Source organism: Bufo gargarizans, chromosome 2, assembly GCF_014858855.1.
Source record: "Bufo gargarizans isolate SCDJY-AF-19 chromosome 2, ASM1485885v1, whole genome shotgun sequence".
Lineage (NCBI taxonomy): Eukaryota > Metazoa > Chordata > Amphibia > Anura > Bufonidae > Bufo > Bufo gargarizans.
The window spans coordinates 338,313,929-338,335,858 of record NC_058081.1 but is presented as its reverse complement, the minus strand read 5'-3'; the positions used below and the strand labels follow the sequence as shown (position 1 = coordinate 338,335,858).

General features: G+C 45.0%; 1 protein-coding gene across 1 annotated transcript in view; it reads left to right on the top strand.

Moving 5' to 3' along the window:
* STAB2 (stabilin 2) overlaps positions 1–21,930 on the top strand; it is a 165,242-nt gene that overhangs the window by 89,492 nt on the left and 53,820 nt on the right. The window contains exons 34-40 of the mRNA XM_044280594.1: positions 4,416–4,547; positions 13,487–13,615; positions 17,420–17,476; positions 17,586–17,681; positions 18,023–18,218; positions 19,302–19,397; positions 21,714–21,759. Of these exons, the coding sequence (XP_044136529.1) occupies positions 4,416–4,547; positions 13,487–13,615; positions 17,420–17,476; positions 17,586–17,681; positions 18,023–18,218; positions 19,302–19,397; positions 21,714–21,759 (752 nt within the window). The remainder of the gene's footprint in view (positions 1–4,415; positions 4,548–13,486; positions 13,616–17,419; positions 17,477–17,585; positions 17,682–18,022; positions 18,219–19,301; positions 19,398–21,713; positions 21,760–21,930) is intronic.

The following is a 21,930-nucleotide window of genomic DNA, read 5'->3' as shown; positions in this document are numbered from 1 at the left end:
AGAAGTCAACGAGGTCCCCTCCTGACCCTTGTGTCTATGGCCCATGTGGCTGCCATAAAGCAATTTTCTTAATGCTGTGTAAATGCTGTTAAGAATAGCTCAGGCAAGAGGGCCGCCCCCATAATCGCATTCAGGAAATATAATTCAAAAATCCACAATCAGAAAATAAAAACAGATTAGAAAAAAGAATATGTGCTATTATCTGGTTTTAATTGGCAGATACAAATTTTGGTGACACATTTCCTTTAACCACTTCAGCCCCGCTAGCTGAAACCGCCTTAATGACCAGAGCACTTTTTACACTTCGGCACTACACTACTTTCACCGTTCGGTCATGCAACTTACCACCCAAATGAATTTTACCTCCTTTTCTTCTCACTAATAGAGCTTTCATTTGGTGGTATTTTATTGCTGCTGACATTTTTTGTTATTAATCGAAATGTAACGATTTTTTTGCAAAAAAATGACATTTTTCACTTTCAGCTGTAAAATTTTGCAAAAAAAACAACATCCATATATAAATTTTTCGCTAAATTTATAGTTCTACATGTCTTTGATAAAAAAAAAATGTTTGGGCAAAAAAAAAAAATGGTTTGAGTAAAAGTTATAGCGTTTACAAACTATGGTACAAAAATGTGAATTTCCGCTTTTTGAAGCAGCTCTGACTTTCTGAGCACCTGTCATGATTCCTGAGGTTCTACAATGCCCAAACAGTAGAAAAACCCCACAAATGACCCCATTTCGGAAAGTAGACACCCTAAGGTATTCGCTGATGGGCATAGTGAGTTCATAGAACTTTTTATTTTTTGTCACAAGTTAGCGGAAAATGATGATGATTTTTTATTTTTATTTTTTTCTTACAAAGTCTCATATTCCACTAACTTGCAACAAAAAATAAAAAATTCTAGGAACTCGCCGTGCCCCTCACAGAATACCTTGGGGTGTCTTCTTTCCAAAATGGGGTCACTTGTGGGGTAGTTATACTGCCCTGGCAATTTAGGGGCCCAAATGTGTGAGAAGTAGTTTGCAATCAAAATGTGTAAAAAATGACCGGTGAAATCCGAAAGGTGCACTTTGGAATATGTGCCCCTTTGCCCACCTTGGCTGCAAAAAAGTGTCACACATCTGGTATCGCCGTACTCAGGAGAAGTTGGGGAATGTATTTTGGCGTGCCATTTTACATATAACCATGCTGGGTGAGAGAAATATCTTGGCAAAAGACAACTTTTCCTATTTTTTTTATACAAAGTTGGCATTTGACCAAGATATTTTTCTCACCCAGCATGGGTATATGTAAAATGACACCCCAAAACACATTCCCCAACTTCTCCTGAGTACGGCGATACCAAATGTGTGACACTTTTTTGCAGCCTAGATGCGCAAAGGGGCCCAAATTCCTTTTAGGAGGGCATTTTTAGACATTTGGATCCCAGACTTCTTCTCACACTTTCGGGCCCCTAAAAAGCCATGGCAGTATAAATACCCCACATGTGACCCCACTTTGAAAAGAAGACACCCCAAGGTATTCAATGAGGGGCCTGGCGAGTTCCTCGAATTTTTTTTTTTTTGCATAAGTTAGCGGAAATTGATTTTTTTTGGTTTTTTCTCACAAAGTCTCACTTTCCGCTAACTTAGGACAAAAATTTCAATCTTTCATGGACTCAATATGCCCCTCAGCGAATACCTTGGGGTGTCTTCTTTCCGAAATGGGGTCACATGTGGGGTATTTATACTGCCCTAGCTTTTTAGGGGCCCTAAAGCGTGAGAAGAAGTCTGGAATATAAATGTCTAAAAATGTTTACGCATTTGGATTCCGTGAGGGGTATGGTGAGTTCATGTGAGATTTTATTTTTTGACACAAGTTAGTGGAATATGAGACTTAGTAAGAAAAAACAAAAACAAAAACAAACAAAAAATCCGCTAACTTGTGCCAAAAAAAATGTCTGAATGGAGCCTTACCGGGGGGGTGATCAATGACAGGTGGGTGATCAATGACAGGGGGGTGATCAATGACAGGGGGTGATCAGGGTGATCACCCCCCTGTCACTGATCACCCCCCCTGTAAGGCTCCATTCAGACGTCCGCATGATTTTTACAGATCCATGGATACATGGATCGGATCCACAAAACACATGCGGACGTCTGAATGGAGCCTTACAGGGGGGTTATCAATGACAGGGGGTGATCAGGGTGATCACCCCCCTGTCACTGATCACCCCCCCTGTAAGGCTCCATTCAGACATCCGCATGATTTTTACAGATCCATGGATACATGGATCGGATCCACAAAACACATGCGGACGTCTGAATGGAGCCTTACAGGGGGGTGATCAATGACAGGGGGGTGATCAGGGAGTGTATATGGGTGATCACCCGCCTGTCATTGATCACCCCCTGTAAGGCTCCATTCAGACGTCCGCATGTGTTTTGCGGATCCGATCCATGTATCCATGGATCCGTAAAAATCATGCGGACGTCTTAATGGAGCCTTACAGGAGGTGATCAATGACAGGGGGTGATCAGGGAGTGTATATGGGTGATCACCCGCCTGTCATTGATCACCCCCCTGTAAGGCTCCATTCAGACGTCCGCATGTGTTTTGCGGATCCGATCCATGTATCCATGGATCCGTAAAAATCATGCGGACGTCTGAATGGAGCCTTACAGGGGGGTGATCAATGACAGGGGGGTGATCAATGACAGGGGGTGATCAGGGAGTGTATATGGGTGATCACCCGCCTGTCATTGATCACCCCCCTGTAAGGCTCCATTCAGACGTCCGCATGTGTTTTGCGGATCCGATCCATGTATCCGTGGATCCGTAAAAATCATACGGACGTCTGAATGGAGCCTTACAGGGGGGTGATCAATGACAGGGGGGTGATCAATGACAGGGGGTGATCAGGGAGTGTATATGGGTGATCACCCGCCTGTCATTGATCACCCCCTGTAAGGCTCCATTCAGACGTCCACATGTGTTTTGCGGATCCGATCCATGTATCCGTGGATCCGTAAAAATCATACGGACGTCTGAACGGAGCCTGACAGGGGGGTGATCAATGACAGGGGGGTGATCAATGACAGGGGGGTGATCAATGACAGGGGGGTGATCATGGGTGATCAGGGGTTCATAAAGGGTTAATAAGTGACGGGGGGGTGTAGTGTAGTGTAGTGTTTGGTGCGACTTTACTGACCTACCTGTGTCCTCTGGTGGTCGATCCTAACAAAAGGGACCTCCAGAGGACCAGGTAGGAGGTATATTAGACGCTGTTATGAAAACAGCGTCTAATATACCTGTTAGGGGTTAAAAAATTCGGATCTCCAGCCTGCCAGCGAGCGATCGCCGCTGGCAGGCTGGAGATCCACTCGCTTACCTTCCGTTCCTGTGAGCGCGCGCGCCTGTGTGCGCGCGTTCACAGGAAATCCCGTCCCTCGCGAGATGACGCATATATGCGTGACTCTGCGCAGGGCCGCCACCTCCGGACCGCACATCTGCGTTAGGCGGTCCGGAGGTGGTTAAAGGAGTTATCCTATGATAGTGTAAAACATCAAAATCAGACATCATGTAGTATATAACAATCTCTTTTTGACAAAGCTAGAACCAGCCCTGTACCTCATATAGATCTATAGATCTCTCCATTCATTGCTCCAGTTGCTCTTCTAGTTTGTTTTTAGGCTGGTAGACCTGGGCCATGTCCTTTCTTAGAGGGAGTGTGCTTTCTGATGTAGCTCTCTCCCTATCACTGCTCTGTGGGTGTATCCTTTCTGCTGTAGCTCTCTCCCTATCACTGCTCTGTGGGTGTATCCTTTCTGCTGCAGCTCTCTCCCTCTAATTTTCACAGCTTCTAAAATAATAGCTGGCTGATGGTGGTTAGAGGCTGTGTGACCACCTCAGCGGTGCTATTGAGGTGGTTGGAGAAATAAGAAAAAGAACAAACAGCAGGTGGCGCTATACAGATAAAAAAAAATGATTGAACTCAGTGGCTGCACTAAATTTGTTAATACAATTAATTACAAAAGTATTCAGATCCAGAAGCTGGTTTGAAAAATTTGGAATATTTTTCATGGTGCAACTTTTTTAATGACATTTAAAGTGTATGCATTCCTATATCTCAAATAGGCAATCACTTTGGGCTTGTATACAATATTTTGTAAAGTTTGCAAAATTGTACTTACTGTAACACAGCACATAGCAATAGGTTCCAGGTATAGAATCATTTAGGTATGTTTCTACATTGAGCAGGAAGAGTTGACTAGGAACCAATATGACTTGTGTCATAAACTAAAGGAAGGAGAAGTCCAGAATAGGTGCACACCTTGACTGCAGTTTTATTTTATGTGTTTTAGGTACATGTTTAGGTGTCATGCCGGATATAAAAACCTCTGTAGTAAAAAGTGTTTGTAATCATTTTCAGGATGAAGATACAATCAAATATCATATCATACTGGGACAACAGCTAATGAAAAACAATATGCTTGAAGGCATGCATCGAAAAACAATGCTGGGCATCTCATTTCAAGTTGGATTTTTTATGCATAATGGCCAGGTACAGACACAAATCACAGATTTTTTTCTTTAAAGAACTTTACTTGTAAAATCAGCATCAAAGTTTTCTTGGCAATAGAAAAAAAAACTGTAATTGGGTGAAATAAATAGAGAGGGTGGCTGGAATCTAGAAAATAAAGTAACCTACATTAACAGATTGAAACTAACTAAATTAACAGATTTTTATAAAGTTACCCACCTCATCTATATTTAGTATATTCTTCTTAAGAACAACTAAACACAATGCAACAGCACTCTACAAACATATATAACATATGAGCTAATGCTGTATTCAATATATATTTTGAACAAAAAAATGTGTGCCCATCTACCATGACAAGGTGACACTATGAGAAGGGATCCTACTTTATAATGATACCTTTATTTTTGCCAACAGGCAGGCTCCACATATATACTGAACCTACTTTATATGATACCTCTCCTTGTGCCAATAGACCTCAAATGACTTCAAGGAAAGCAGGCTCCAGCTATATACTGCACTAATTAAAAAGAGCCCCTGCCAAAGATGGCTTTATTAAGATTGTATGGCTAAGATGTAGGCAACCACATTTCCAAAAACATTTAGTCAGCACATCCTGTAAATTGAAATAAATGCATAGATACGCACTGCCATGGCTAAAAATACAAAACTGAATACAGTACAATGCAAACACACAATATGTAAACTAATGCTATACACTATATATATCTATATATATATATATATATATATATATATATATATGAATATGAGGTACCTAGCAAATATTTTTTGACCAAAATCATTTGTGCCCATCTACCACAGCAAGGTGACCTTTTATTTTATATAGAACCCTGCTCTATAATGATATCTCTGTTTGTGCCAGCCGACCTGAAATCAATTCAGAGAGAGCAGGCTCCAGATATATGCAGTACTGCACTGATTAAAAGAACACCACCACCTATTAGATCACAGCAAAGGCAGAAATACTTTTATCTAGGTCTGTACCCATGTATACAAAATACATGTTAAGATTCAGATAAGTCCACGTTTACCCACAATATATTTATTTTCATATACATTTTATCAGTTTATATATATATATATATATATATATATATGGCTCACAGTGTCTTAAAAAAAAACATACCCTCACTGATCCCTCCCTGCTGCCATTCCACCCCTGCTCTAGTCCCCACAGCTCCCCACTACCTCTTCCCAGTTTGACATGCTAGAAATACAAGGATAGGCCTGATCAGCCAAACACTGGCCGTAGGGGCGGGGTGGTAAATGAGAGTGGGATGATGGAGGATTGGGGAGGGTAAATATGGCTTCTTTTTACTTCTGTGAGCCATATGAAAGTGTGATACTGCTTTACAACCCCTTTAATATACTTTTATGCATCCAAGGTCATCTGCTTAGTATATACATACATACATGGACTGCATTTCCATTTTTCTGGTAGCATAGTGTTACAGTCAGGTCTATAAATATTGGGACATCAACACAATTCTAACATTTTTGGCTCTATACACCACCACAATGTATTTGAAATAAAACAAACAAGATGTGCTTTAACTGCAGACTGTCAGCTTTAATTTGAGGGCATTTTGTCATGGAACCATGAACCAGACGTACAACAAGAGATAAGTGGAAATAAGAAGGCTTTATTGAAATCAAGCTGTAAGCAAAAGTCCAAACGGATGGCTAAACCGAAGCAGGGTCTTGCGTAGCCAGAGGTCAGGAACCAGAAGGGTAGTCAGACGAAGCCTGGATCAGGAACCAGCAGGGTAGTCAGACGAAGCCAGGATCAGGAACCAGCGGGGTAGTCAGACGAGGCCAGGATCAGGAACCAGAAGCAGCAGCAGTCTTAGAAGCATGTGAACACAGGAGGACCAAGCAAGGAACTGAAGCCACAGACCTCCTATATATATGAGCTAGGCATCCAGCTCCTCCCAGTGGGAAGGAGAAGCCGCAGGGTGGGAGGCTACAAGAAACCCAGAAACCAAGATGGCCGCCAGCACATGTCAAACGAAGGAGGACGGCAAGAAGGTAAGACCATGACAGTACCTCCCCCTCAAGGGCCCCTCCTCCGCGGAGTAAGGAACGGTTTCTGAGGGAAGCGTGCGTGGAAGGCTCGGAGCAAAGCAGGAGCATGGACATCTGTGGAGGGAACCCAGGAACGCTCCTCTGGACCATAACCACGCCAATGGACCAAAAACTGCAACCGACCGCGGACCAGGCGTGAGTCCAGGATATTGCTCACCTCATACTCCTCACGATTGCCCACTTGGACCGGACGAGGCCGAGGAACCGAGGAAGTGAAACGATTACACACCTATTGGCTTCAACAGGGAGACATGAAACACGTTGGAGATCCGCATGCCAGGAGGAAGCGCAAGGGCATAGGCTACCGGGTTTACCCTGCGAAGCACTCGGAAGGGACCAACAAAGCGAGGCGCCAACTTGGGAGTGGGCACTCGAAGGTTGAGGTTGCGGGTGGACAACCATACACGGTCTCCGACCTGGTAGGAAGGAGCGGGCGCTCGTCTGCGATCAGCCTGGAGTCTCTGGCGCTGCGCAGAGACCTCAAGGGACCTCTGGATCTGTACCCAAGAAGCACGTAGGACGGAAAGGTGATCCTCCACAGCCGGAATATCCTGGGGAGAGAATACCTCCGGTAACACGGCAGGTTGGAACCCATAATTGGCCATGAAGGGAGACGTCCCAGAGGAAGAGTTCACCGCCGTGTTCCTGGCAAACTCAGCCCAAGGCAGGAGGTCAACCCAATTGTCTTGGTGATCGGAGACATAACAACGAAGGAATTGCTCCAAGGCCTGATTGGATCGTTCTGCGGCCCCATTGGACTGAGGGTGGTAGGCCGAGGAGAAAGAGAGATGAATCCCCAACTGGGAACAAAAGGCGCGCCAGAACCTGGACACAAACTGACTCCCCCGATCCGACACAATCTCCTTGGGCAAACCGTGCAACCGGAAGACCTCCCTGGCGAAAATCGTGGCCAACTCTTGTGCAGAGGGTAACTTCTTGAGAGGAACACAGTGGCACATTTTGGAAAACCGATCCACAATCATGAGAATGACCGTATGGCCTCGGGATGCAGGGAGGTCCACAATGAAATCCATCCCCAGGTGTGACCATGGGCGCTCCCCGGTGGCTATGGGTTGCAAAAGGCCCAACGGAAGGTGCCGAGGGGACTTACTCTGGGCACAAACGGAGCATGCCGCTACATATGCGGCGATGTCGGAACGTAGAGAAGGCCACCAGAACAGACGTGAAACAGCCCAGGACAGCTGATTCTTTCCAGGATGCCCCGCGGCCTTGGAGTTATGGTAGGTTCGCAACAACCGAGTGCGCAACTCCTCAGGCACAAAACATCTGTCGTTGGGTCTCCCAGAGGGAGCACCAGATTGAGCCGCCAAAATCTGCTCACCCAGGGGAGAGGTCAGGCTGGTGCGAATGGCGGCCAGGATCTGATTCGGAGGTATGACCAAAGTCGGAATCGACTCCTCCCCGGACAGCTCGGAGTACTGCCGTGATAAGGCATCCGCTCTGATGTTCTTGGAACCGGGTAGGTAGGAGACCACGTAATTAAAACGTGACAAGAACAGAGCCCATCTGGCCTGACGTGGTGTCAATCTCTTGGCCTCAGAAAGGTAGGTCAGATTCTTGTGGTCCGTCAGGATGAGAACCGGAACCACCGAACCCTCGAGCAAGTGCCTCCATTCTTTAAGGGCCTGCACGATGGCCAATAACTCCCTGTCACCAATCTGATAGTTGCACTCCGCGGAAGACAGTTTCCGGGAGTAAAACCCACAAGGAAGCAGAGGACCCTCTGGTGTTCTACGCTGAGACAGAAGGGCGCCTACTCCCGTCTCAGACGCGTCCACCTCGAGGACAAAGGGCAACCCAGGGTTGGGATGCGACAGAATCGGAGCCGACACAAAGGCGGACTTTAGAGCCTCAAAAGCTTGGATGGCATCGAGCGGCCAGACCTGGAAATTACTGCCCTTCCTGGTCAGATCCGTGAGAGGCTTGGCTAGCATAGAAAAGTCCCTGATGAACTTCCGATAATAATTGGCGAAGCCCAAAAAGCGCTGCAGGGCACGGAGACCACTGGGCTGGGGCCACTGTAAGACAGCCGAAACCTTCTCAGGATCCATGGAGAACCCCTCAGCGGAAATGATTTAACCTAAGAAGGTTACCTGGGATCGGTGAAATTCGCATTTCTCAAGCTTACTGAACAGCCTGTTCTCTCGTAACCGTTGCAACACTCGTCTGACATCCATAATGTGGGCCTCCATGGATTCAGAATATACCAAGATGTCATCCAAATAGACCACCACACACTGCTGCAACAGGTCACGGAAAACATCGTTGATGAATTCCTGGAAGACTGCGGGCGCATTGCACAACCCAAAGGGCATAACCAAGGATTCATAATGACCGGTCCTGGTGTTAAACGCGGTCTTCCACTCATCGCCCGCCTTGATCCTTACCAGGTTATATGCCGCCCTCAGGTCGAGTTTGGTAAAGACCGTGGCCCCTTTGAGGCGATCGAACAGCTCGGAAATCAAGGGTATCGGGTAAGCGTTCTTGATCGTGATGCGATTGAGACCCCTGTAATCGATGCAAGGCCTCAACTCACCGCCCTTCTTTTTCACAAAGAAAAATCCAGCCCCTGCCGGGGACGAGGATTTGCGAATGTGTCCGCATGAAAGCGCCTCCCTCACGTACTCCTCCATGGCCTCATTCTCCGCTACCGACAGTGGATAGACTTTGCCACGAGGAGGAACGGCACCAGATTGTAACTCTATGGCACAATCGTATGGGCGGTGCGGAGGTAGGGCAACCGCGCGCACCTTATCGAATACATCCCGGTACTCTTCGTATTCAGGAGGCAACAGAGAGTCCGAGGAAGTACACAGCAACTTGACAGGCCCATGGATGCAACTAGCCCCACACTGCGGTGACCACGAGAGGATCTCGGCCGATCTCCAATCGAAAGTCGGATTATGCTTCTGGAGCCAGGGGTACCCCAAGACCACCGAGTAGTGTGGAGACGAAATAACCTGGAGACAGACCGACTCTCTGTGAACGGCACCAATGGCTATCCCCACTGGAAGGGTCTCATGAGTCACGTGTGGCGGCAGAAGGGGTCTACCGTCTATCGCCTCAAGAGCCAGTGGGGAACCTCGAGGCTGCAGAGGAATGGAATTGGCGGCAGCGAACACACTATCAATGAACAAACCACCAGCACCAGAGTCCACCAACGCCTGGGTCGTCACCGAGCCCCCGACCCAGGAGAGGACAACAGTGATCAGTGGTTTGTCAACACGGGAAACCGGGGACGAGGAGACTCCACCCAAGATCTGCCCCCGACAGGATCTCAGGTGCGAGCGTTTCCCGGACGGTTCGGACATGCCAACCGAAAATGCCCACCGAGACCACAGTACATGCATCGGCCCTCGCGTCTCCGGAGTACCCTCTCCCCCTCGGACAGGCGAGCAAACCCCAGCTGCATGGGTTCACCCCCAGACAAGTCATCCCCAGGAGGCGTGGGAGGAGAGGGAGGCACGGGTGGGACAGCAAACGTAGGCGCCAATCTGTTAGAAGACCTCCGCAGGCTCTCATTAAAGGAAGGTCTCTCCCTGAGTCTGGTGTCAATCAAAATCAGGAAAGAAATAAGAGACTCGAGCTCCACTGGTAGGTCCTTAGCTGCAACCTCATCCTTCAAGGCATCCGAGAGACCATGAGAGAAAGCAGCGACCAGAGCCTCATTATTCCAGCCCACCTCTGCTGCCAGGGTACGAAACTCAATGGCGTATTCAGCTACGGATCGTGAACCCTGTCTGATGGACATAAGGAGCTTCGCAGCAGAGGCAGCACGAGCCGGCACATCGAATACCTTCTGAAGAGAAGCAACAAAACCGGAAAACTCGGCAACCACCGGATTGTTGTTCTCCCATAAAGGGCTGGCCCAGGCCAAGGCCTTGTCCGAGAGCAGCGAGATCAAGAAGCCCACCTTTGATCTCTCAGTAGGAAAGGCATGTGGCAGCAACTCGAAATAAATGCCCACCTGGTTAAGGAAACCTCGGCACTGAGTTGGCTCTCCCCCAAAGCGCTGTGGAAGGGGGGCAGAACCGGTCATACCCCGAGACACCGCAGGCGCAGCAACAGGTGTCAGGGTAGACTCTGGCGCAACAACCGGAGCGGCAGTAGGAGCGGGCCCAGGAGCGACAACCGACCCATCGGCAACGGAAGCGAAATGAGCCGTGAGTTCAAGCAGGGTTTGCAACGCCACAGCGAACCGACCCAACAGGTGATCCTGCTGATCAAGTCTGGCAATCAGCGTAGGTAGCGAGGATGGCCCTGTACCGTCAGAATTCATGGCTTGGTCCTAATGTCATGGAACCATGAACCAGACGTACAACAAGAGATAAGTGGAAATAAGAAGGCTTTATTGAAATCAAGCTGTAAGCAAAAGTCCAAACGGATGGCTAAACCGAAGCAGGGTCTTGCGTAGCCAGGTCAGGAACCAGAAGGGTAGTCAGACGAAGCCTGGATCAGGAACCAGCAGGGTAGTCAGACGAAGCCAGGATCAGGAACCAGCGGGGTATTCAGACGAGGCCAGGATCAGGAACCAGAAGCAGCAGCAGTCTTAGAAGCATGTGAACACAGGAGGACCAAGCAAGGAACTGAAGCCACAGACCTCCTATATATATGAGCTAGGCATCCAGCTCCTCCCAGTGGGAAGGAGAAGCCGCAGGGTGGGAGGCTACAAGAAACCCAGAAACCAAGATGGCCGCCAGCACATGTCAAACGAAGGAGGACGGCAAGAAGGTAAGACCATGACACATTTACATCCAAATCAGGTGAACGGTGTAGGAATTACAACAGTTTGCATATGTGCCTCCTACTTGTTAAGGAACCAAAAGTAATGGGACAGAATAATAATCATAAATCAAACTTTTACTTTTTAATACTTGGTTACAAATCCTTTGCAGTCAATTACAGCCTGAAGTCTGGAACGCATAGACATCACCAGACGCTGGGTTTCATCCCTGGTGATGCTCTGCCAGGCCTCTACTGCAACTATCTTCATTCCTGCTTGATCTTGGGGCACTTACCCTTCAGTTTTGTCTTCAGCAAGTGAAATGCATGCTCAATCGGATTCAGGTCAGGTGATTGACTTGGCCATTGCATAACATTCCACTTCTTTCCCTTAAAAAACTCTTTGGTTGCTTTTGCAGTATGCTTTGGGTCATTGTCCATCTGCACTGTGAAGCGCCGTCCAATGAGTTCTGAAGCATTTGGCTCAATATGAGCAGATAATATTGCTTCAGAACACTTCAAAATTCATCCTGCTGCTTTTGTCAACAGTCACATCATCAATAAATACAAGAGAACCAGTTCCATTGGCAGCAATATATGCCCACGCCATGACACTACCACCACCAGGCTTCACTGATGAGGTGGTATGCTTAGGATCATGAGCAGTTCCTTTCCTTCTCCATACTCTTCTCTTCCCATCACTCTGGTACAAGTTGATCTTGGTCTCATCTGTCCATAGGATGTTGTTCCAGAACTGTGAAGGCTTTTTTTAGATGTCGTTTGGCAAACTCTAATCTGTCCTTCCTGTTTTTGAGGCTCCCCAATGGTTTACATCTTGTGGTGAACCCTCTGTATTCACTCTGGTGAAGTCTTCTCTTGATTGTTGACTTTGACACACATACACATACCTCCTGGAGAGTGTTCTTGATCTGGCCAACTATTGTGAAGGGTGTTTTCTTCACCAGGGAAATAATTCTTCGGTCATCCACCACAGTTGTTTTCCGTGATCTTCCAGGTCTTTTGGTGTTGCTGAGCTCACCGGTGCGTTCCTTCTTTTTAAGAATGTTCCAAACAGTTGTTTTGGCCACACCTAATGTTTTTGCTATCTCTCTGATGGGTTTGTTTTTTTCAGCCTAATGATGGCTTGCTTCACTGATAGCTCTTTGGATCTCATCTTGGGAGTAGACCGCAACAGATTCCAAATGCAAATAGCACACTTGAAATTAACTCTGGACCTTTTATCTGCTCATTGTAATTGGGATAATGAGGGTATAACACACACCTGGCCATGGAACAGATGAGAAGCCAATTGTTCCATTACTTTTGGTTCCTTAACAAGTAGGAGTCACATATGCAAACTGTTGTAATTCCTACACAGTTCACCTGATTTGGATGTAAGTACCCTCAAAGTAAAACTGAAGGTCTGCAGTTAAAGCACATCTTGTTCATTTCATTTCAAATCCATTGTGGTGGTGTATAGAGCCAAAAATGTTACAATTGTGTTGATGTCCCAATATTTATGGACCTGACTGTATATGAGTAATTTAAGGTTAAATACTTTCGCTTTGCACCACACCTTAGTTGCAAAATCATACAGCTAATTTGCCATAAAACTGTATAAGATGACAAGGTCAGATTGTTTAGGGATAAAATCTAAAATCACAGAAAAAGATACAAAACATCCTGCACGATGTAATAAATGAATATGTGGATGTGCATGGCTACATTTATAAAAGAAAAATGACAGAAAATAATGCACTAACACAATAGATGCATACATTCTATAGTATATGAGCCCTCACTCTGATGTGATAAAATCTGAGACTCTCAGCTAATATATTTTTATCAAAACACATCTGTGCCCGCCTACCAGCGCCAAGGTGGTCTCCAGTCAGGCAAGACCTACTCTAAACCTACCTATGCTGCTGGGCATCTACATTCAGGAGAGCAGATCGTCCGCATATAGTGTGCTGCTACTAGTTACCTCTTTGTATATTGTTCTTTTATGAAGAATGCACATATTTACTAATTCAGACTAAATATAAAATGATGTTGCTAAATGTGAAAGATTGTGTTCCATAATACTGAACCTTCATTTCTTCTTCCAGGTTTACGTTAATGATGCACCAATAAACTACACAAACGCGGCAACTGACAAAGGAGTCATTCATGGCTTGGGCAAAGTTTTGGAAATTCAGAAGAACAGATGTGACATGAATGACACCACTGTTGCTCTGGTAATGCTAGCTTTTACAATAAAGACACACACACAGGTGGCACATACAGAATGTATGCCCAAGTACTGCACTGTTCTCCTGCTTTGCACCATACCACTAACTACCATAGCTAATTGCATTTTCCTGGCTGTTTCCGACAGTCAGTTATACGCTTCTGGCAGGAACATGGCTGTCACCGTCATGCTTGCTGATATTCACAATGCAAAATATTTGTCATTCGCTTTATGCCTCAGACTGAAGATATAATCCAGGTACAGCATTAGTGAGAACAGACACAGAGCTAGTTTACATACTTTACCTTGTGACTAACGGATCAGCTAGGAAGACTCCTTTAATCTTAAGGAAAGGAAATATGCATACAGCTGGACTTTCTCATTGTCACCTCGTAATAACTGTCTGGTCTTGGTACTAATAAAAATAGATGAATATATATCACGCCAGCGACGGTTTACAGCTCCATTGTCACCATAAAAATGACAAACCAAATACTGAAACATTAAACACAGCTATTTGTATTTAACCCCGTACATATTTTTTTTACTTGCATTCTGGGACATGCCAGATCCGTTTTGCTCTACATCCCACAACGGAAAGATAACCACTGCTTGCAGCGCTTTGCTCTCCGGTCTGGTAAAGCAACCAAATGGAACGGAATGCATTTTGGATCACTCCGTTCTGTACAGTTACGTTTTGTCCCCATTGACAATGAATGGGGATAAAATGGAAGCGTTTTTATCCGGTATTAAGATCCTCTGCCGGATCTCAATAACGGGTAAATGTAAACACGAGTGTGAAAGTAGCCTTAGTGTGCATGGCGCATCCTGTGGTATATATAGGTGATATCTGTTGTTTTAATTCTACCTGTATTGATAAGCAGATAACTGCAGAATAAGTGATCTGTACAGAACAAGAAGTGGTGACCATTAGTAGGCTTAGTGGCCAGTGTGAAAACTGCAGGTTTTATGTTTTTTATTAAATATAGATATTGACATGAAAATAAAAATATGTTTAACATAAAACAAGATTTAAACAATAGATAATTTTCTGATGACACATCGGATCTGTCAGCTCAATATGCCTTATGTAAGGCCTCTTTCACACTTGCGTTGTCCGGATCCGGCGTGTACTCCACTTGCCGGAATTACACGCCGGATCCGGAAAAACGCAAGTGTACTGAAAGCATTTGAAGACGGATCCGTCTTCAAAATGCTTTCAGTGTTACTATGGCACCCAGGACGCTATTAAAGTCCTGGTTGCCATAGTAGTAGTGGGGAGCGGGGGAGCAGCATACTTACCATCCATGCGGCTCCCGGGGTGCTCCAGAGTGACGTCAGGGCGCCCCAGGCGCATGGATGGCGTGTACATGCGATCACGTGATCCATGCGCTTGGGGCGCCCTGACGTCACTCTGGAGCGCCCCGGGAGCCGCACGGACGGTAAGTATGCTGCTCCCCGCTCCCCACTGCACTTTACCATGGCTGCCAGGACTTTAGCGTCCCGGCAGCCATGGTAACCATTCAGAAAAAGCTAAACGTCGCATCCGGCAATGCGCCGAAACGACGTTTAGCTTAAGGCCGGATCCGGATCAATGCCTTTCAATGGGCATTCATTCCGGATCCGGCCTTGCGGCAAGTGTTCCGGATTTTTGGCCGGAGCAAAAAGCGCAGCATGCTGCGCTATTTGCTGCGGCCAAAAAACGTTCCGTTCCGGAACTGAAGACATCCTGATGCATCCTGAAGGACGGACTGTCCATTCAGAATGCATTAGGAAAATCCTGATCAGTATTCTTCCGGCATAGAGCCCCGACGACGGAACTCTATGCCGGAAGACTATAACGCAGGTGTGAAAGAGCCCTAAGGTAATATTATTAGCATAGGTCAATACTAGTAATAGCCAAAACAGCACAAAAAATATTCTACTGTTTTGCTACCAGCAATTATGAAAGTATACACTGGTCTCTTAGTTTAAGCCAAAAGTATTTATGAGAAACACTGCCCCCATCTCTCCCACCTCGCTGGACAGTAATTGTCGCACATTGTGTATACACTTATGCGCAGCCTATCAATCACTTTGTGTTTCAATTCTTCACTATTTTCTCATAGCAAGGCATGACTTGTTACAAAAGAAGAAATGCCGATACGCTGTATCAGGATTTAGAGATCTTGAAAATGCTGAGCTACTGAAGCACAAAGCAAATTAGAAAGTTGCATCAGTATATAAAAAATTAAGGTTTATCTATGTAAAACCCCTTTAGGACAGATTCACACAAATGTGTTCATTCCAAGAAAGAAACTCCATGTGATGGCTGCCAGGGGCGGACTGGGAACTTAAAGTGGCCCTGGAAAAAAATACTAAAAGTGGCCCCGTTTTGTACTTGGGTCCAAATTAATGGAAGGCAGGGCCAGCAATACATTATTGCGGCACATTATACTACCCCAAGAGAGCCAAATACCACAGTCCATCACAAAATACATCCCCAAAAAGTTCCACTAGCCGGCAGTAAGGAATGCCCAGGCGGCCCCCTGGGCATCGGCCCACTGGGAAATTTCCCTGTAAGGTCTATGGCCAATCCACCCCTGATGGCTGCATTTCCTAGACCAAACACTTCTCCTCTGACCCAAACTCACAGCATCGCCAGGACTTGATGCTGTGATGACCAGCCTGACCATGGGCCTATGGTACTGTACCTATACTATTTTTAGTTTGAGCCAAATTTAAAGGGAACCTGTCACCTCCAAAATGCATCTACACCCGCAAGCAGTACCTCATAGTAGCTCGCAGCCTGTTAATAATCATATATTGCATCCTGTTGTCCGATGCCGCGTAAGTTCAAAAAACGCAGTTTTATTCTTCATCACCGTTATAGTGTCGACCAGCTTGAAGTCAAAGGGCCAGCGGCCTCCTTGCTTCAAGTCAAGTCAAGGTAACCACGCCCCCTAACCGTTCCCTCTTGCCAGCCTGCAATGTGGCCGCGATTCCCCAAGTCTCGCGCATGAGCAGTGCGCTCTGTAGTATTGCGCTATCCCATCTCCTGTTGCCGCTGTTAGCCGAGTTTCAGCGGCGCAATGTGCATGCGCGAGACTTGGTGAATCGCAGCCGCACTGCAGGCTGTCACTCAGGCAAGAGGGGACGGTTAGGGGGCGTGGTTACCTTGACTTGAAGCAAGGAGGCCGGCACTATAGCGCTAATGGAGAATAAAACTGTGTTTTTTTTAACTTACGCAGCATCGGACAACAGGATGAAGCATATCATTATTAACAGGCTGCGGGCTACTTTGAGGGACTGCTGGTGGGTGTAGATGCATTTTTGAGGTGACAGTTTCCCTTTAAAATTTGGATTATTAAATGTGTCTAAATATGCGATGTTGTTTTACACATGGTGAAGGTAAGATGTGATACAATACACAATGTACTATAGGGCTTTATCCTGATTTTACACCACTTTCTATACCACCTTAGAGATTGTATCATTTTTTCCAAACAGGCATCAAAAACTGTATAGGGATGCAACAAAACCAGGTGCAAAGTATGTGCAGACCTAAATCTAACATCTAAATTTGTCTAAAAAAGTCTTATGTTTAGTATGTCATACATAAAGACATTCTGGTGCAAATCAAGACGTAATCCACGATTGATATATCTTCCTCACTGTATCAGTCTTCTTGGCAACAAGGGACAAACTTTGTAAAAACCGCAGTGATCCCTTAAGAAATTATCCGTTAATATTTAAATTCTCATTTAGATTTGGAAATGTAAGATGAGGTTGTAATTCCTGTCTAATTCAATGTGATATATTTTTCTTGTAGAGCAAATGTGGTGACTGCACGCTATCGCCGGTCTGTGGCGTAAATATGCAGCCTATGGTAAGGATACAGGAGATGTCAGGCTCACTGGCAGAGCATTTCGCTACACGTAATTATACGTAGTTTCTTTGTCATCAATATTAACTTTTCACCATTTTTTTATCTTCAGGTCAGTGCAATAAAGGCATGTATATACACGAAATACAGCATGGGGAAGAGATTCATCTTCATTGGATGTCAGTCCATGTGTGCTAAAAGTGTAATTGTAAGTGTAGCTTATCTTGGGACTGTGTACATAGGGGGGAGATTTATCAAAACTGGTGCAAATGAAAACTGGCGTAGTTGACTATAAAAAATAGTCTAGATTGGTCATTTCATTTTTGAAGAGAGTTCTGAAAAATGAATGTTGGAATCTGAGGGTTTCTATCGGCAAATGAGTCATTTTCCTTAACACCAGTTTTGATAAATCTCCCTAGATAGATAGATAGAATATATATTGGTATTTGTAAAAAATAAATAAAAATTATATATATATATTATAAATTTTTGCTTGTAAGAATCACTATAAATATATAGGAATTGCTAATCATATTATCTTTTGGTCAGACCCCAGAGTGTTGCTCAGGATTCTATGGTCAGCAATGTCTATCCTGTCCTGGAAAAGCTGGAAATCCATGTTTTGGAAATGGAATATGCATGGATGGTGTTAATGGCACTGGTGCGTGCCAGTGTGAAGATGGATATACTGGAACTGCATGTGAAAACTGTGTTAAAGGCAAATATGGAATACGCTGTGGACAAGGTACTCATTGTATTGTTTATATGGATATAAAAAAGTTATATAAAAAATCAACTTTTTGTTACCTGAAGGCATACAAACCTATCTACAAAAGGGGCGGCTCAGAAGAGTTGCAAAATGCTCCAAATTTATAGCTAATGCTGAGGTTTGATAAGGCAGAGAAAAGTGTCTAAGACTGGGTCCACATCATTTTTGCCATCCTTTTAATGTATACAGTATGTTGTGAAAAAAGGATATAAAAGCGTAGCACTCCACGCTTTTCCATCCTGCAGAGTTTGGCAAATAAACATATACGTTACTGCATGTTTTCCTTTACAATGGAACGCTATGGTGAACGGATGCTGTTGTATGGCATCCATATGAGGCATCCGTTAAGGTATACCTTTGTTGTATACATTCAACATATTGTGTGAACCCAGTCTAACAGGTCTAGGAGGCTGTGTTCAATTATTCTGTATGTCCCTTTAGCATAAATTTGGAGCAGTTTCCACTTGTCTAGTCTTCTTTTATCCTGTGCCTTACTGACTTCTCCCACATCTGAAAGATAAAGAGAATGTACAGATGTGCAGTAAAAAGAATAATTCTTCTTGTACTATTCAATATGCTTTTCTGTTTTACGGACATCCAACATTGGGTCAGATTAGTATTGATAATCTAGCAGAGAAGTGGGAAAATCTGTTCAGTATGAAATCTAATTTTTTGGAGCCTAAGCAAGGTGATCTATCAGCAGACGAGGGGAATTCCAAGCAGACAACACTGGAACAATTGTTTTGCATGCTCCTTTTTAAGATGTGTGCCCTGACAATAGAACTAGCAGCCATAGTTATTTACCCAATATACTTGCTCCTCAGCTCTGCCTTCTTCATACATGACATTGCTGCTCCACTCCTCTCTCTTGGTCTATTTAGTGTGTACAATAACCACTAGGGAGTGTCTGAGACCAGTTTTATAATTAGTGTAGAATTGCTTTAGACCTCTAGCACACAATTTGGCAAGCATAGCAACTAGAGACATCAGTATCTTACTAGTGTTGCATGCGTACAGTTATGTGTCTTAGGCTAAAACCAGACGTGCTCTTGTGTTTAGAATGTACGTGTCTTAATGGAAAATGCAATGAAGGGATAACTGGAGATGGGACTTGTCAATGTAATGTTGGCTGGAGAGGTGTTAAATGTGAAACAGGTAAGTTCTCCTCTTACTCTTTAATGCCCTGCTGTGTTAACTTCAAGATGTGCAGACCATTTATCAAAGGGGTTTCAAGGACTTTATTATTAATAGCTTATCCTCAGTTTAGGCCATCAGTATGTGATTGATGGGAGTCCGACAGCCCACGCCTTCCCTGATGCACCGTTCTGCAGTAGATGTGATGCCAGAACTAAACAGCTCCATCCACTGTATAGTGGACGGAGCTGGATACTGCAGCACAGTTCCCACTGAAGTGAATGGGCATAATGGCTGCAGTTACCTGCTCCATACAGAAGCATTGTGCAATTCCGGCAATGGTTTATGGAGGCGGGGCTACCTGGTAACAGCTGACCAGAGGGGTGTCAAACCTGAAGATAGGCCATCAATATAAAAAGCCTAGGCAACAAATTTAAGTACACAAACTAAGAACAGGATCATTTTTATCAGTCAATCACATCAATAAATAGCATATATGATGCCCAGGAGTAGGTTTGGGTTTCTCTTTTGTCAGATAGGTAGTCTCCAGCTTATAACCAAAATACAATGTCATATACAATACATAAGATAAGTAGAATGTATTGGTTCAGATGGAACAGGGTTCATCAGAAGGAGGGCTGTATACACAAGTCATGGTAGAATGATGGTTTGTAGGCCCAAGTAAATATCCATTTGGCCCCTGAGTTCTTTCTTCTACCTCTGCACTGGTATGTTTACTTTCCATTATAGTAAAGGAAGATAAGACTATTTAGGATCTGAGGAGAGGTACCCTCTATGCCACTCCTTTGCTGCAAACAGGGAAGCAGGACCTTGAATAAAATGTGCAGGGTGGAACTGGTGTTCCTTGGACCCACGAGAGGAAATTATTCTGAGGACCCAAACCCCATATCATCAATGAAGTCTAATAGGTTTTGATTTAAAGAAATAGACCTTAGTGGTATGTTACTGGCTTTAAAGACAGCTGCTGATGGTTATTTTTTTCTCCTGAACTTTTGGGGCCCACCAGAGGATCCTGGGCCAGTCCAACACTGAAAATGCATATAACTTGGCTGGATTCAAGGTTCAAATGTCAAAAATCTAGGATGACCACTACTGTGTTAAAAACAGTGTGCTTTATTTGAATAGCAGAATATTATAAATGAGACACATAGCACAGCATCTCTCTTTTGCTTCAGGGAACATAGGCGTAATAGTGATTAAATAAGTATCTTGGCTGAGTGACAAAGTAAGCAGAGTTTACCCTTGACTTTGATCACAGAATTAGCCTGGCAACTATCATTTCATACTGGCATCTTCAGTCAGGTGAATCCATTTAGTCTTGTTAACTGACACATTAGCAATCGTTTTCCATTGACAAAAATAGTTCAACTAACTTCCATCAATAAAATGAACAGGGAAGTTAGGGACCTGGGCACTGCTCCTTTAAAGTTGGGCAATTAAAGGGCATCTGTCAGCAGATTTGTACCTATGACACTGACTGACCTGTTACGTGTGCGCTTGGCAGCTGAAGGCATCTGTGTTGGTCCCATGTTCATATGTACCTGCATTACTGAGAAAAATTAAGTTTTAATATATGCTCTCTATCCCCATGCTCTTTGTCCCCATGCTCTTTGTCCCCATGCTCTTTGTCCCCATGCTCTTTGTCCCCATGCTCTCTATTCCCATGCTCTCTGTCCTCATGCTCTCTGTCCCTATGCTCTCTGTCCCCATGCTCTCTGTCCCCATGCTCTCTGTCCCCATGCTCTCTGTCCTCATGCTCTCTGTCCCCATGCTCTCTGTCCCCATGCTCTCTGTCCCCATGCTCTCTGTCCCCATGCTCTCTGTCCCCATGCTCTCTATTCCCATGCTCTCTGTCCCCATGCTCTCTATCCCCATGCTCTCCATCCCCATGCTCTCTGTCCCCATGCTCTCTGTCCCCATGCTCTCTATTCCCATGCTCTCTATTCCCATGCTCTCTATCCCCATGCTCTCTGTCCCCATGCTCTCTGTCCCCATGCTCTCTGTCCCCATGCTCTCTGTCCCCATGCTCTCTGTCCCCATGCTCTCTATTCCCATGCTCTCTGTCCCCATGCTCTCTATGCCCATGCTCTCTGTCCCCATGCTCTCTATTCCCATGCTCTCTGTCCTCGTGCTCTCTGTCCCTATGCTCTCGGTCCCCATGCTCTCACACTACCTTATTTGTTTTCACCCTGCACTGATCACAGCCATGAATGCAGGGAAGAGATAGAGACAGTGAAGCTTTATTTGGACATATTCTTTACATATAAAAACATGAAATGGATGTATTGTATAACATTTTATTTTCTTTTTTTCCAGCAATCACAGAAGATAAATGCAATAAAATCTGCCACACTAGTGCAAAGTATGTACTTCTTGCCTTCCGATTGTAAAATGTGTTATGAATGAATGTCAGTATTAAAAGGGTTTTCTGAGGTTTTAATACTGATGACCTTGGGTGGAGTCTGACACTTGGGACCCCCGCCGATCCTCTGTTTGAGAAGGCACTGGGACTCCTGCGAGTGACACTGCCTTC